At 40.8% G+C, this 16,679-nt stretch overlaps 1 protein-coding gene across 1 annotated transcript in view; it reads left to right on the top strand.

Moving 5' to 3' along the window:
- The window catches only part of LOC134679257 (laminin subunit alpha), a 103,653-nt gene that overhangs the window by 72,892 nt on the left and 14,082 nt on the right, over positions 1-16,679 (top strand). The window contains exons 52-61 of the mRNA XM_063538146.1: positions 20-153; positions 796-993; positions 1,909-2,057; positions 3,460-3,569; positions 8,480-8,648; positions 10,217-10,427; positions 11,043-11,198; positions 12,582-12,752; positions 14,272-14,455; positions 15,959-16,091. Coding sequence (XP_063394216.1) covers positions 20-153; positions 796-993; positions 1,909-2,057; positions 3,460-3,569; positions 8,480-8,648; positions 10,217-10,427; positions 11,043-11,198; positions 12,582-12,752; positions 14,272-14,455; positions 15,959-16,091 — 1,615 coding nt within the window. The remainder of the gene's footprint in view (positions 1-19; positions 154-795; positions 994-1,908; positions 2,058-3,459; positions 3,570-8,479; positions 8,649-10,216; positions 10,428-11,042; positions 11,199-12,581; positions 12,753-14,271; positions 14,456-15,958; positions 16,092-16,679) is intronic.

Below are 16,679 nucleotides of genomic sequence, written 5' to 3' on the forward strand. Positions count from 1 at the left end.
ATCCATATTTTTCTTTCAGTAAACAACATTGACGGATTGAAGCCCAAGCTGCAGCAGAAATATGACGGAGTCAGAACGCAGCAGGAGGACTTCGAGAGACGTAAGGTTGAAGCCGCCAAAAAGCTTAGCAAGATTAAGGAACAAATCGAACAAGTACGTAGTAAGCAAACCCCGTTATTAATATTGCAATTTATTGAAAATCAGGGTTGGCAAAAGTATCTAAAGTAGGGAACCCTAAGACTCTAACTTTGCCGGTGGTGCCCCACTTCGCTCACGTAAAATATTAATATAATAATGTTTCCAACAAAAAGATATCTATTGAATTCACAATAAAAGGAGATATGTAAACATAGTATAAAGGTAAAAAAAAAATTTTTCGCCAGCTCCACTTTGCTTTGACCTACTGTTTTAATTAATATCTGGAAGACCGAGCTTTCCTCGGAAAATATATAAAAACTCAAAAATGCGCGTTTTCCCAGAGATAACACCTAGCTAGATCGATTTTTTGCCCCCGAAAACCTCCATATAGCAAATATTATCGAATTCGTTTGAGCCGTTTCCGAGATCCCTGAAATAAATAAATAAATATACAAGAATTGCTCGTTTAAAGGTATAAGGACTCATTTAGACAGTGCGAGAATTCGCATGCGAGTTTCATTACATTGCGGTATTTGATCGGTCGGTTGACTTGGACGTAACCAACAGTCCGCAATGTAACTAAAATCGCATGCGAGTTCGTGCGCCGTCTAAATCAGCCCTAAGATTATAATGTACTTAAGTATGCGATATTTGTAGGCACGCACCGTAGCCAACCGCGTCCAAGTTGGCGTTAATTTCGACCGCTTCGCGACGCTTCAACCACGCATCCCTGATACCATTGACGAGATGTCCACCTCTACCCATGTATCTGCCTACTTCAAGACCAGGTCTCCTGATGGCTTCCTCTTCTATCTTGGAAACCCTGAAGGCACCAGCCTTAGGAGGACTAAATCGGTAAGTCTTTTAAGAGGCTCCTTATAATTTAATCTTCTATTAAGAAACCAAGGAGTCTGGCATCCCGAACACCATTGAGGAGATGTCCACCTCTACCCATGTATCTGTCTTCTTCAAGACCAGGTCTCCTGATGGCTTCCTCTTCTATCTTGGAAACCCTGGAAGGCACCAGCGTCCAGCCTATATCTAGGAGGACTAAATCGGTAAGTATTTTAAGAGACTCCTTAAAATTTCGTCTTCTATTTAGAAACCTAGGAGTAGGAGTCTATCACCCCGAACACTGTTGATGAGATGTCCACCTCATCATCATCATCATCATCAATCTTGCTTGCCGTATCCGGCAATGGGGACTCCGTTAATAATTCTTATCCGGATTATGAAATGCCCGAATGTGGCTCGCAAATGTCCACCTCAACCCACCAGACCAGACCAGGTCCAGGACCAGGTCTACTTCAAGACCAGGTCTCCTGATGGCTTCCTCTTCTATCTTGGAAATCCAGAAGACACCAGCATCAAGATGCCTGATGGTATCTTTTACGAGTACCTTGGAAACTTAGGAGCCTCGCGTTCTGAACACCATTCATGAGATGTCCAGTTGTCCACCTCATGTCATCTTCTACCTTTGAAATCTAGAAGCCTCTTACTCTCGATGATCCTACTTCAACACAAACACCGCCTTCTAACCGTGTATATTATATATATCGTCGTCTAGTACCTACAACACAAGATTATTGAGCTTACTGTGGGACTAGGTCGTCTGTGTAAAATTGTCCTATAATATTTATTTATTTGTAGGTACCATCGGCCCACCCTCTTCACTATCCATCGGTGGACCTCTGCCTTTTGTAATAAAATAACGGCCACCGATGTTATATATAGTTAAGTACAAGTCACTAACACCGTTATTCTCCTCAGGACGACTTCATGGCAGTCAGCATCCAAAATGGCTACCCCTACCTGGTCATTGACATTGGAGACAGCGCAGAATCCGGCCGTGAGCCGATGCGAATCAACAGCGACAAGAGAGTAGATGATGACAAGTGGTACCAGGTCATTGTTGACAGGTGAGTTCCCTTTACCATCCGTGATCCAGCCGGCGTATTAGGGATGGCTTTATGCATCTTTATTCACGTGATAAAATAACTGTCACTTTTTAACACCATGGGATAGAAAGTGATGGACACCGTTTTATCACGCTGTCACGTAGACAAGAACGATCATCATATCCGTACTGATCATCAACACTTTATCATTTAAGGCTATCAATTAGAACTGTTAACGTTGATGTCGTTGGCCCGCCGACAAATGTGGAAAAATATGAAAAAGCGGCCAAGTGCGAGTCGGACTCGCCCATGAAGGGTTCCGTAGCAGCAAGTAACATAATAAAATTGCGGTTTACGATTTATGACGTATTAAAAAAACCGGCCAAGTGCGAGTCGGCCTCGCGTTCCAAGAGTTCCGTACATTACCCAATTTTTAAGAATGTTTTTTTTGACGTCCAAATTTTTTTTAGATTACTCACGTCGTGGGCTATCAGAATATACCCCATGTAACTATATCTGCCTATTTTTCGTAGTTTTTGAGTTATACTTTTTTAAAGTTATAACTTTTGTTTCAAAATTCCGGGGTGAAGCAGTGTGTGTGTATGTGTGTGTGCGTGTGTGTGTGTACATAAGAGGTATCTATGACTGTTCACAGGTGTGCTTGTGTGTATGCTATATACAAATATATAATATTATTTATTCTCATATTTTAGGGGAAGATTCTGGTTTTGTAACTCAAGAAGGTGTAATTTTACAAGTTTTTTTTTATATTTAATCAATCCAATTTTATATCGTGTCATCATCATCATTAACTTAGGAGTTATTCTCTTGTCGGTTGATTATCTTCCAGCTTTCCCTATACTAAGCCAGCTCTTTGACTTTTTGGTACGACACGACCCCCACTTTTTCTTTCACTTGCACCAAAAAGCTGCGTCTGGATTTTCCTCTTCCCCGCTTGTGTTCTATCCGCCCCTACAGGATAGTTTTAAAGAAGTGGTCGTGTCGAATTAAGTGTCCAACAATTTTTCCGCGTCTATTTTCGATGGTGTTCAGGACAGCTCTCCTTTCATTCACTCTTCTTAGCACCTCCTCATTCGTTATCTTGTCTCTCCAACTAATGCCTTCCATGCGCCTCCAGCACCACATTTCAAATGCTTCCATTCTATTTCTATCTCTTGGGTCATTGTGCACGTTTCACTTCCATATAGGGCTATACTCCAGTACGGATATGATGGTCGTATTTGTCTACGTGACAGCGCGATAAAATGGTGTCCGTCTCTTTCTATACCGCAGAGTTAAAAAGTGACAGTTGTTTTATCACGTGGATAAATGTGGATAAAACGATCCATAATAGGCTTGCAGATGTACACCTTAATCAGTAGCTTCTTGCAGTATTAATTTATAATTTATTATTCATTAACAGGGTCGGGGGCAATGTGAAATTCACGATCCGCGAAGCTCTGGAAGATGGGACGGAACAGAGCCATTCAAAGGAGGTGATCCTTCCAGGACAACACACCATTTTCAACCTGGGTACTTACATTATTGAGTATTCTTTACTACAAGCTGTTTACTTAACTTGCGTATGATTGTACTTACGTATACTTCGTTTTTTTTAGCATTAGAAATTAGGTAAACAATCTTGATGTGTCTTTTAATTGAAAAACACATTTTAAAAATAAGTACGGCAAATATGTAACAATTATGAATCTAATACGATCATTTATATTCGTCTGCTTTCATAAGTAATAGTTATTGATTTTTAATAAGCGTTTTTCAATTAAAAGACATGTCAAGATCGCTTACCTTCTTGCAAGTTCTTTCTAATGCTAAATAATTTTTAAGAAAAAAAAACCGACTTCCATGGGGGCCGATGAAAGATTATTGTAAATGGTACACTATGTAGAAAAGGAGGTAAAACCACCCACTTTTTTACTAGCATTTCGCTTCTGTATAATGGCTCCTCTACAGGATGGGCCAACGCCGGCCACTCCAAGGGACGCAGCCATGCACTATCACTTGTTCCCTCTAACGCATAAATGCGTCCCTTGGAGTGGCCGGCGTTGGCCCACCGTGAAGAGGAGCCATGAGGGTCGTAGTTCTAGCCTAACCTAATCCACTCCTCAGTTCGAACCTAATCAAACCCATTTTTCAAGTAGCATTTCGTTTCTGTAAGGCTCGCAGTTCTAACCTAACCTAATCCTTGTTCGGTTCTGTGAGGATCGCAGTTCAAACCTAACCTAACCCACTTAATGGCGCATGCCGTCAGCGAACTGATATACATGGAAGTATTCTGTCCGCTCAGTTATGACCCAACGTAAACTATTCGATTGTAGGCGGTGCTTACAAACTATTCGATTCGCAACTTCAGTTCGTCCGAGATGACAGTCAGTGACGGATGGCCAAATTGGTTTATAAAAACAACGTTTTTTTGTAATTAAAAATGTCTTCATGTGTCGTGAAGTGGTGCAGAAGTTATTTTAGTTCATACCAAGGATAGTGGAATCACTTTTCACTTGTAGTAAACAGATAACTTCAGTAAAATTTGGAATAAACATGACGATTTGTTTTCAATACTACCGTGCTAAGCTAAAACGTAACAACTGCATACGACTTTCATAACAACATACGACTTTTTAAATTGCGAGGATAATAGGGATGGTGTTATGCCAAATGAAGTAGACTATTTTATTAACTTGTGCTTGGTTTAGGTATTTTCTATATAATTATAAATGTAGTAGGTAATGAATTCTTTCTTACAGATTTGTATTTTCCTTTTTTATTTCATGAGACGGAGCTGTGTAAACTGAGCTGAATAAAACTACCTCATACTTTCAAATTCATAATCAAATTTGATATTATCATTTTACATTACTTTCCATTCAGATTCCCACAAGATGCTATTCGCAGAGAACTATGGAAAAAAGCTGTCCAATTATAGAGACATGAAATTAAGTGGATGCCTGGAAATATATCTAGAATATGTTCTATTCATGAGATATAACTCGTGGGATAATCATACCCGGTCTCCTATATGTAGATACACTTCCACTGAATTAATTTAACAAATACACACATTATCTGAAAATGTTGATCATTCGAATCCACCCTCTACCGTCACATATATGTAGGTTCTCTTTCAAGCCATTTCCGTCAGTATAAAAGAGCGGCAAATTTAGAAAATGTAAGCGCGCGAATGGGTGTGGTCCCATACAAAATTTTAAAATTGCACCTTTTTCTACTGACAAACTTGCTTGACCGGCTATATACATATAAAATATTTCCATTGGAACTGAAAGTGGGGATTTATTGTGACTCCGCCTATTCAAATATTTTTGACCCGATTCGTGTACCCATGTAAATTTTGCAGGCTGTATAGCCAGTCCGAATTCTAAGATCAAGTTTACCATACATTTACAATGGCGTACTTGATCTTAGAAAAACGGACAGACTATACCTGAACGTGACTTCGCACTGCCATACAAATTTATAATAAAATATACAAAATACTTATTATAGCGGAATACATTTATACAACAATGATATATTTACTTATGTTGAGTTAGTCTGTCATTTCATAACAACATTTTAACTAGTTATCTTTTAATCTGCATTAAATTATAATACGTGAATTATTTGACTGGTTCTTCAATGTATGGCATAAACCTATCCCTGTCCAAGTCATATTCTAATCAAATATGAACCGCAAACTCTCAGCGGCCAGTACGTACAGCAAGAAGGTTATTAGCGGATTAATGTCGCTGATTGGTAGTTATTGACATTATGTGCATTTCATCTACACTTAGCTATGTACCATTAGTGTAATGAAGATGACTATTATTTTGTTTACCAGCTTTGATTACAGGCTCTGTAAACGCGTCGTCTTATATAAATGTAGGCGTAATTTTGTATGTGTGCTAATTTGGCCCGAGAATTTGAACGGTAATGTTCCTAAAGGCGGTTTCCATACTAAATATATGCGTTCACTGCATGCCGTGCGGTGTACGGGGGTTTAAGCGGGAGGGGCTAGTAAGATTGGCATCATCGTACTTTATACCTACCTACATTAATTTTATGGTAGGTAATCATAGTTGTTTATTTAGTTAAGGTATCATAGTGGTTTTCTGGGTCAAGGTCCGGGTCCGAGTCCGGGTCAGAGTCCGGGTCCGTGTCTGGGTCCGAGACCGGGTCCGAGTCCGGATCCGAGTCCGGGTCCGAGTCCGGTTCCGAGTCCGGGTCCGAATCCGGATCCGAGTCCAGGTCCGGGTCCGAACCGGATCCGGGTCCGAACCGGATCCGGGTATGAGTCCGAGTCCGGGTCCCAGTCCAAGTCAAAATCGAAATTCGTAATCACCAAACGTGTACCATGCGTCATTGAAGAGTTCTGTTCTGGTCATCATCAGCAGTTCCACTTCATCAAATGCGACAGTTTTGAATGTAAATGCTTGATTTTATGATGACAATACAAAAAGATCTATACGTATGCCTTTAATATTTGAGGAGTTCCCTCGATTCCTTATGGATCCCATCATCAGAACTCTAGCTTGACAAAAATGTGGCTTAAAAACTTAACTTGCTTAACGAACATAACGAAAAGGAAAAATCGCCAAACGTGAACTATGCGTCGTTGAAGAGTTCTGTTCTGATCATCATCAGCAGTTCCACTTCATCAAATGCAACAGTTTTTGATGAAAATACTTGATTTTCTGATGTAAATACAAAAATCTCTATACGCATGCCTTTAAGATTTGAGGAGTTCCCTTGATTCCTCATGGATCCCATCATCAGAACTCGAGCTTGACAAAAATGTGGCTTAAAAACTTAACTTGCTTAACAAACATAACGACGAGGACAAATCGCCAACCATGAACTATGCGTCGTTGAAGAGTTCTGTTCTGATCATCATCAGCAGTTCCACTTCATCAAATGCAACAGTTTTTAATGAAAATGCTTGATTTTCTGATGTAAATACAAAAATCTCTATACGCATGCCTTTAAGATTTGAGGAGTTCCCTTGATTCCTCATGGATCCCATCATCAGAACTCGAGCTTGACAAAAATGTGGCTTAAAAATTTAACTTGCTTAACAAACATAACGAAGAGGACAAATCGCCAACCGTGAACTATGCGTCGTTGAAGAGTTCCGTTCTGATCATCATCAGCAGTTCCACTTCATCAAATGTCACTTTTTTGGATGTATATGCTTGATTCGTTGATAATAAACCAAAAATCACTATGTGTATGCCTTTAAGATTTGAGGAGTTCCCTCGATTCCTCATGGATCCCATCATCAGAACTGGATTTTGACAAAAACGGGACCAATCTGTATGCATATACATTCAATCAAAAAATAATTTTCAAAATCGGTCCAGTAATGACGGAGTTATGGAGTAACAAACATAAAAAAAAATAAAAAATAAAATAAAAAAAATAAAAAAAAACATACAACCGAATTGAGAACCTCCTTCTTTGAGATTTGGAAGTCGGTTAAAAAAACGAACTATAGCTATTAATGTATGTTTGGGTCAAATGTTGCAAGTTAAATTTGACCCGTTTCCCGTATTTGGATAAAGCTAAAAATTTGCATACGTGTTTAAATCGGGTGACAATGCAATATTATGGTACCATGGAGCTGATCTGATAATGGAGACAGGAGGTGGCCTAGGAACTCTGTGATAAAACCACACATTTGGGGTTTTTAGAATTGTCTCGATAAGTATTAGTTGTCCGTGGAAAGAAAACAGTCATCGATAAAAGCTTGTACCAAAAATGAAATTTTTGGCAAAAACTTATGGTTAGTGGGATTGGATGATCCTTATGTTTGGGACACTGAAGTCACCGAGGACATTTTAAAGTTAAAGCCATGTCTTCAGCATTAGGCTAAGCGCCAATAAACTTGCGCCATCCCAGTAACCAGGGGTTAACCGGTTAAACCGTTAACCCAGTGTCAAGTTGTACTGGTAAGCATGATAACTCCAGGTTCAACCGGTTAGCCCGGGTTAGTGGAATGGTGTAAGTGACCCTAACACATCTAAAGTGACAAAATAAACGTCAGAAAGTAGCAGCGGCAATGAAATTTTCTACTCAGCATGGCCTCAGTTTTATAAAATAATTTTTGTATAATTCTGTCTGTCTATTTATGTTTTTCCACCATTCAAGTAGAGATACCTACCCTTCAAGTCATCATCATCATCATAGGCCTTTCAGTCTATTGCAGACTATACAAACAGTCTCAGGCAGGGCGACAACTTTTTTCATGGCTGTATAAGCTAATACGCCAATACGCCAATACGGGAGCGGCAACCACGACCGCAAAACAGGCAGGTGTAGTGTGCCCGTGGCGGACAGAAGTCGGGCATAGACTGATAATTCGTGCTTCTCAACCTTTTGACAATCATGCAATAATTACAAAACCATGACATTTTGACACATTCCTTTTACAGACCGTCAGAAGTCCAAACTGTACGTGGGCGGTGTTCCATCCAATTCCAAGCTGCAAGGCGTCAGTTACCCGGCGTTCGAGGGTCAGATCGAGGAGCTTATGCTGGGCGACACGCCCGTCGGTCTGTGGAACTTCGAGGCCGCGCAGAAGCTGAAGGGCGCCAGGCAGAGGCGAGTTGCTAATATTCAGAAAATTGTACTGTCATATGTTTTAAACATCGATACGGACTGCCAAAAATTTTTACCCACTATAGTTCGTCTTATTAGCATTAGAAAAAAGAGGCCAAGTGCGAGTCGGACTCGCCCATGAAATATTCCGTAACAGCAAGTAACATAATAAAATAGGGGTTTACGCTTTATGACGTATTAAAAAAAATCTACTTACTATATCTCGTTCAAACCAATTTTCGACGGAAGTTTGCATGGTAATGTATATTTATTGTAATCATATATTTTTTTTAGTTTTATCATTCTCTTATTTTAGAAGTTTCAGGGGGGGGGGGGGGACATTTTACCACTTTGCAAGTGTCTCTCGCGCAAACTATAGATGTCAAGCAAATCTTGTCAGTAGAAAAAGGCGCGAAATTCAAATTTTCTATGAGACGATATCCCTTCGCGCCTACATTTTTCTAATTTGCCGCCTTTTTCTACTGACAAGATTTGCTTGACCAACTGTAGTATAGAAAAAAAATGATATTAGAAACCTCAATATTATTTTTGATGACCTATCCATAGCTAGCCCACACGTATGGGTTTGATGAAAAAAAAAAATTTGAGTTTCAGTTCTAAGTATGGGGGACCCCCAAACTTTATCGTTTTTTTTCTTTTATGCGGTAAGTACACAGAAAACTTACCAAGTTGCAACAGTATAGTTCTATTAGTTTCGGAAAAAAGTGGCTGTGACATACACGGACAGACAGACGGACAGACATGACGAATCCATAAGGGTTCCGTTTTTTGCCATTTGGCTACGGAACCCTAAAAAGGTTAACAATCTTGACGTGTCTTTTTATTGAAGAATACTTTTGAAATATAAGTCACGGCAAATATGTAACAATTATGAATCATATACGATTATTTACATTATTTCGTTTTCATAAGTAACAGTTACTGATTTTTAAGAAGCGTTTTTCAATTAAGAGACACGTCAAGATAGCGTAGCCTTTTTCTAATGCCTAAAAAACGAACTATATATCTTTTACAAATTTTTGGTAGGTACAGTCAAGGAATTTAAATTCCGACCCATTTCGTACTTTGTCACAGTGACAACCGTATGAGGTCTCTAGCGGCTTTCATATTGATTGTCACTGTGACAAAGTACGAAATGGGTCGGAATTTAAATTCCTTGACTGTACCTACTTTGTCCGATTTAATACGTTGACTGATAGTAATGCACTTATACTTACTTCCTTAGGTATAGTTTACTGACTCATGATTTGAGTAGATACAAATATAGGTAAATTGATTATAATGTTGGAAAGTGTCTTTGTAAACTAATATAATCTTGTTTATAGGTTACTGCATAAACGCACGTGGAACAGGTTTAAATATTTGAATAAATATACATCTTTTGTTCGCGTGCGTGATGCCGTTCGTTCACGCGTTGTTCGTTTAGACCCTGCTGAATAGACTAAAGTTGTATCAGCGCCTATTTCTTCGACAATATACTTCTTCATATAGATCATCATAGTTTCCTTTACGCCCACATTCAACATATAATCGTTTGCGTATGTTTGCAGAGATAAGCTGATAACTTCCCAATCCGGCCCTCAAGAGTACCGGTTCAATGGCCGCGCTCACGTCACCATGCCCGTCCAATCCCACGACCCACAGAAGAACCACGTACTCCTGTTCTTCAGGACTTACGCCAGAAATGGTCTGATCTTCCTAGCTGGAGATGATAGAAACTTCTTTTCGATTCAGATGCAAGATGGGAAGGTGTATCTCCAGGTAAGTTACACAGTTGGTAGGATCTCTGGGCCTAGATCTAATTGATGGATCCGGTCAAGCAAGTGACCATGTCCAATCACATGACCCGCAGAAGCACTACGTGCTCCTATTCTTCAGGACCTACCTATGCCAAAAACGGTCTTATCTTTTTGGCTGGAGATGATAAGAAGTTCTTCTCGATTCAGATGCAAAATGGAAGTATAATTGCAGGTCACCCCATATTTTATTTATATGGGGAATGTCTCTATGTCTCTTTGAAGGGACAGAAGGTCAAGTGACTATGCCAGTTCTATCCCAAGACCTAATCACGTTCTTCAAAACCAGGAGTGGCCTGATCTTTTAAACTGGAGCTGTTAAGAGCTAAATATTGAAGTATTTTAATTCTGGGATAAAAAGCTGATGGATTTGATGTCTAGTGAGCTGCGAAATTGCATGGAGAAATTATGAATGAATTCACTAGGTAATAAATTCCATGCACTTTTCTGGCTGATGGTACCTTTTGCTTCCCATGACGTCAATGGCGACTGACGTTTAGAGTCTACTGTACTACGCCTTCAATGTGGATTATAAAATATTCTGTTTTGATTTTTATTGAATTCTCTCCAATTTCCTTAGGTCTCCCTCGGCAACCCTGAAGAGCTGGTAATCGTCGGAACAACCAAAGAATACAACGACGGCAAATGGCACAAGCTGGACGCGAGACGGCATCTCAAGAGCTGCTGGCTCAGCGTTGACAATGAGAGCAGCCAGATGGTGTCTCCGTCTACACAGGTAGGTGTGACAGTGATGGAAGGCGGGTAAAAGATCCCCTAGAGAGAATTCAATTTTAATTAAACTTTCTGGTCTCCAAGGTTGTCAACTAAATCTTCTTAAAGTAGGCAAGCGTTGGGAATGGGGTTCTACTCCTATAGACACCCGTCCCCACTACTGCTGCAGACTATTTAGCTCTTATTGTGAAAAAGATAAAATCTACCGTTTTAAATATAAAATAATACATTGGAGCTATTGGAGCTATTTTTAACGCCCGGGGTGATGATTGCACGCGAAAGGGAAACTATATTAAAGTTTTAAAATAAATTAAGTAAAAAAGGACCCCCTACACTATATGGCAATTAAATCAATCTTATGCCTAAAATGCCTTATAATAATATCATTTTGGACAAGAGCTGAAAAAAGACACTGCAAAGAAACTCGCTTTCACGTAAAGAAAATCGCGTCAAAATTGGTTCATCCTTTGGAGAGCTACGGTGCCATAGACAGGCAGACATTGGCATCAAACATATACTAGTACCCCCCCCCCCCCCCTTTTAAAACTTAAAAAAAGGAATGTTAGAAGTGACTAGAATAGGTTTTGAAGTAGGTACATGCAAGCTAAAATCAAAACGCTCTTACATTATAGGTATAATTGCCCTGGTAAGCCAAAGAGCGCTATCTCAAAAGAAAATTCATTGCTAGCTTATACTTTAGTTTCTATTTCTGAGAATTCCATTTTCAAAATAATTTGTCTTTGATATAGCGCTATTCGGCTTAGGTCCACTTGCACCATCCCACTAACCCGGGGTTAAGCAGTTAAACCTAATAACCTAATGTCAAATTGTACTGGTAACCATGGCAACTCCAGGTTTAACCGGTTATCCCCGGGTTAGTAGAATGGTGCAAGTGGGCCTTAAGGTCACTTGCACCATCCCACTAACACGGTGTTAACCGGTTAAACCGTTAACCCAGTGTCAAATTATACTGGTAACCATGGTAACTCCCAGGGGTCGGAAACCGGTATTTGCTCCATACAAAAATACCGGTATTATTGTGTTCGTTTTCGTTCTTCGGTTTATTATTTCATTTTTAATGGAACAATCTAATAATACGAAGTTGTTACCTGTTGTGTTAAATACATGATTCAGTCCTACAGACAGAGCACAAAATAATTCAAAATATTGGGTTATTTCGGGGTTTAAAAAAAAATACCGGTTACGAGCCCTGGTAAGTCCAGGTTTAACCGGTTAACCCCGGGTTAGTAAATGGTACAGGTGGCCCTCAGGAGAGCAGAATTGTGCAAGTACAATTCTGCCCTCCTAAGGTATCAGTTGAACTGTATTTGTGTAACATCTAGATAACAAGATATCCAAAGAATATGATATATTATTTATTTTTTAGAGCGAAATCTACGCGGTGGACAGCATGAACTTCGGCGGTGATAATAAGGGCATCATCCAGATCACTGACCAAGGATTCGATGGTTGTATGAGGCAGATCAGTGTGAACGAGGCCAGCGTGGACCTTAGCAAGAACAGTGTGGAGTCTATCGGCGTTGGAGACGGGTGCAAGGTAAGTAAAGAGGAGGAAGGGGGATGGAACGGAGAATGGGAGGGGAGAATGAAAGAGAAAGAGTTAATGAGTTCGAATGACATTAGGTCGACGATTGAGATAAGGCTGTCAATAATTTCGTTTGCAACCTTTTTAAGAATACCTAGTAGTTGAATCTATAATTACTGCAATTTCTTGGAGCTGCGCAAAAAACAGACTTCTAAGTCGATTTTATCAAAAGATACGGCAGTTTTTGCTAAATAAGACTTATTTTCACATTTGCCAGGCAACCTAAACTTTCCGTTAGCTAAGAATGATAGCATTAATTCGCTCCATTTGACAAATTTTTTGAGCACACGTAAAACAAAAATTCAGAAAACAGTAATTTTTAATTACTTTTATAAAATGCTATAAACGTTTTTCTTTTTTAAAACTAACCGTCGTATTCGTATGTATGTGAAATATCAATAAAGAAATTGAAATGACAACAAATTTATATCGAGGACAGAAATCAAGTATTGAAATACTTATTATTACTTTTTCTGTGGCGTAGACGTTCTTTATATTCTCGACGCATTGCTATGCATTGCATTTTAAGGTCTCTGCCCACTACACCGTATCATACCATGACCATTGACCGTGCTGTGAACGTATCTGGCACGGAATGTAACGCGACACGGACTACTCGGTCCGCTAGAACGTGTCCACCTCGTTTCATATCCGTGCATAACGGGTTTAGTGCCCGTGGTAACCGCGTATCGTCCCATAGCATCCGCCTATAATCCCCGTAGCATCCGCGTTTCATCCCCTTAGTACCCGCGTTTTATTCGCGGGAGCATACGCGTCAGAAAGAGCGACCGAATAGTTATCAGACTGGCAAGAGCGAGCAAGAAATATGGCAACGCGTTTATAACGGGCTTAGAACGGTCACCGTACGCGGTTATAACCCATATGCTCACCGTTTCGCCGCCTGTAAGCACCGTTTAGGCAACGTTGCGTGCCGTGCACGGAGCGTTTCGGCACCGGCAAAATATCCTCGATGACAATTTTTGACGGTCCGTGCATTGCCAGGCGTGGCTCACTCCGCGATTTCGTCGCTTTGCTTCAGCTAATAGCTAAAAGTACATCCGTTCCATCCCAATATGGGGTTTGCCATAAGCCGCGCGTGGCGTTATCGCCACCTAGCGGCCATATCAGTGCTGATCGTAACAGACGCGTTTTGTTAGAGAGTGAGTCTTCTGTATTACCTATACTATTATTTATTCTGTGGCATGGCACGCGACGGGTATGGTCGGTGACGGGGCTAGTGGGCATAGTCTCATACTTTTTAATACAAAGAATATTTTTTTGCCTGAAACGTTCCTACTACGGTCATGGTATGATACGGTGTAGAGGGCAGAGGGCCTACCGCGGACCACGTTCGACGTATTGCCTCCATGTCGCACTTGTAAATTCGTATATACGTGTGACAGGGAGGCAACACGTCGAACGTGTTTCGCAGTAGACCTCAGAGACCTTTAACGGTTCGTTTTCTTTTCAGTTCGCATCACTGGTATCCCTGTCAGGTGGAGACAGCACCCTGCGCTATATGAACATCTCCACAGAGAACCTGCAGCTGACCTTGAAGTTCAAGACAGACCAGCCCGACGGCCTCATATTTGTCTACATAAGTAGAACACAGACGCCTACCATGCAGGACAGCTTGACGCTGTCTCTGACTAATGGTAAGGATACCAACCTTTATACAGCATTTAATAACTGAGTCCAATAAAGAGTAAAGGGTACCAGCTGCCCAACTCAGAACATCCATACCAAAAAAAAAGGAGTGGCCTTTAAGAGCTTACCCCTCTGTAGGCGTGGCTCACTCCGCGATTTCGTCGCTTTGCTACAGGTAGCTAAAAGTACATCCGTTCGACCCCAATTTTGGGGTTTGCCATAAGCCGCGCGTGGCGCTATCGCCACCTAGCGGCCATATCTATCCTGATCGTAACAGACGCGTTTTGTTAGAGAGTGAGTCTTCTGTACCTTAACTATTATTTATTATGTGCCCTCTGCCGAAAAACTTGCACAATTGTGCAAACTTTTGTATGGACTGACAGGGCTATTTGTACGTTACGTACAAATCATGTAAAATAGCAATTCATTTGACGTCCCCTCCCCGCAAAAATCGGCAGACTCGATATTAAACTTTCGTGAGACATATTTTAAATTGTTTATACGACAACGTAGACAATCGGCAGACTCGATATTAAACTTTCGTGAGACATATTTTAAATTGTTTATACGACAACGTAGACAATCGGCAGACTCGATATTAAACTTTCGTGAGACATATTTTAAATTGTTTATACGACAACGTAGACAATCGGCAGACTCGATATTAAACTTTCGTGAGACATATTTTAAATTGTTTATACGACAACGTAGACAATCGGCAGACTGTTTCGTACAGAAAAGGATAGCCACGACGTCTCTAGTTACTAAATGCTTTAAGATATCAACTCACGTGATTGGAAACCTAAATACGCACCACAAACTGTACTGGAGCGTAATAGGAACATTTGATTTACTCCACTAGGTCGATCCCAGGACGCCTCCCCAAACGGCATATTGCGGGAAACGCCGGTGTGGGTTTAGTGAGTAGGCTCTTCCCCTCTCTTCACAATTGAAAAGAACTGGGAGGTGCTAGTCCCAAATCCCCCCCCCATAATGGGCCCACCTCGGCGCCAGGGGGACGATGCGTAACGGCATTCCCACATCGACAAAAAAAAGGTATATAATCTGTAATGGCGGACTAATACATGCGCGACAGCGCGATATCACAGATTATATAATAGTTCTGCAATTTTCCGCTTTGGAGACGTGCAGACCACTAAATCACAGCATACATCACAGAAGTGGATCGGAAAAGCAAACCATACGTTGTCTTTCGTTAGGGTTCCGTACCCAAAGGGTAAAATCTTGACCGGGTAAGACTCCACTATACATCTGTCTGGGTTTCCTAAACACAAATAAGTCTGCTCTTGTAGTATGAGTGTTAGGCAACGCGCATTTAACAGTCTGGAGTCGGAAGCGTTTATAGGCTAGGGAGACTGCTTACCATCAGGCGGGCCGTATGCTTGTTTGCTAGCGATGTAGTATTAAAAAAACACTTTCAAGGAAAAATCCATTTTTGTTAATATATAACTTTACTTATTACAAAATTTAATGCTTCTTATGTTTCTCAGGAAAACTAGTCCTCATGAGTCCTCGAGACACACTGGACACGTCGCAGACATACAACGACTCTCAGTGGCACGTGGTGACTGTGAGTCATGGCGCCGCGCTCCGTATGAGAGTCGACGACTATGATCACTACAGGTAACTAATAAACTGGTAGTCGTAGACCCACTTGCACTATTCCACTAACCCGGGGTTAACCGCTAAACTAGTCCTAATGAGTCCCCGAGACACACTGGACACGTCGCAGACTTACAACGACTCTCAGTGGCACGTGGTGACAGTGAGTCATGGCGCCCCGCTCCGTATGAGAGTCGACGACTATATGATCACTACAGGTAAGTAACTAATAAACTGGTAGTCGTAGGCCCACTTGCACTATTTCTGCACTTGCTCTATCATCTGTGAAAATTTCAACTGTCTATCACGGTTCGTGAGATACAACCTGGTGACAGACGTACTAACGGACGGCCGGTTTTACCCTTTGGGTACGGAACCCTAAAAAAGGCTTCTAGACATGAGCTAACCCTAATCGCAACACTTAGTTGGCCATCGTTGGACCTTGTCTTCGAAATAAGGTTCAGTACTAATTAAAAGTTTAGACCTCAAATAAAACTTGTAAGGTAAACGTACGTAACGTAACGTAAAAATAAACTGGTAGTCGTAGGCCCATTTGCACTATTCCACTAACCCGGGGTTAACCGGTAAACTAGTCCTAATGAGTCCTCG

Source organism: Cydia fagiglandana, chromosome Z (assembly GCF_963556715.1).
Source record: "Cydia fagiglandana chromosome Z, ilCydFagi1.1, whole genome shotgun sequence".
Lineage (NCBI taxonomy): Eukaryota > Metazoa > Arthropoda > Insecta > Lepidoptera > Tortricidae > Cydia > Cydia fagiglandana.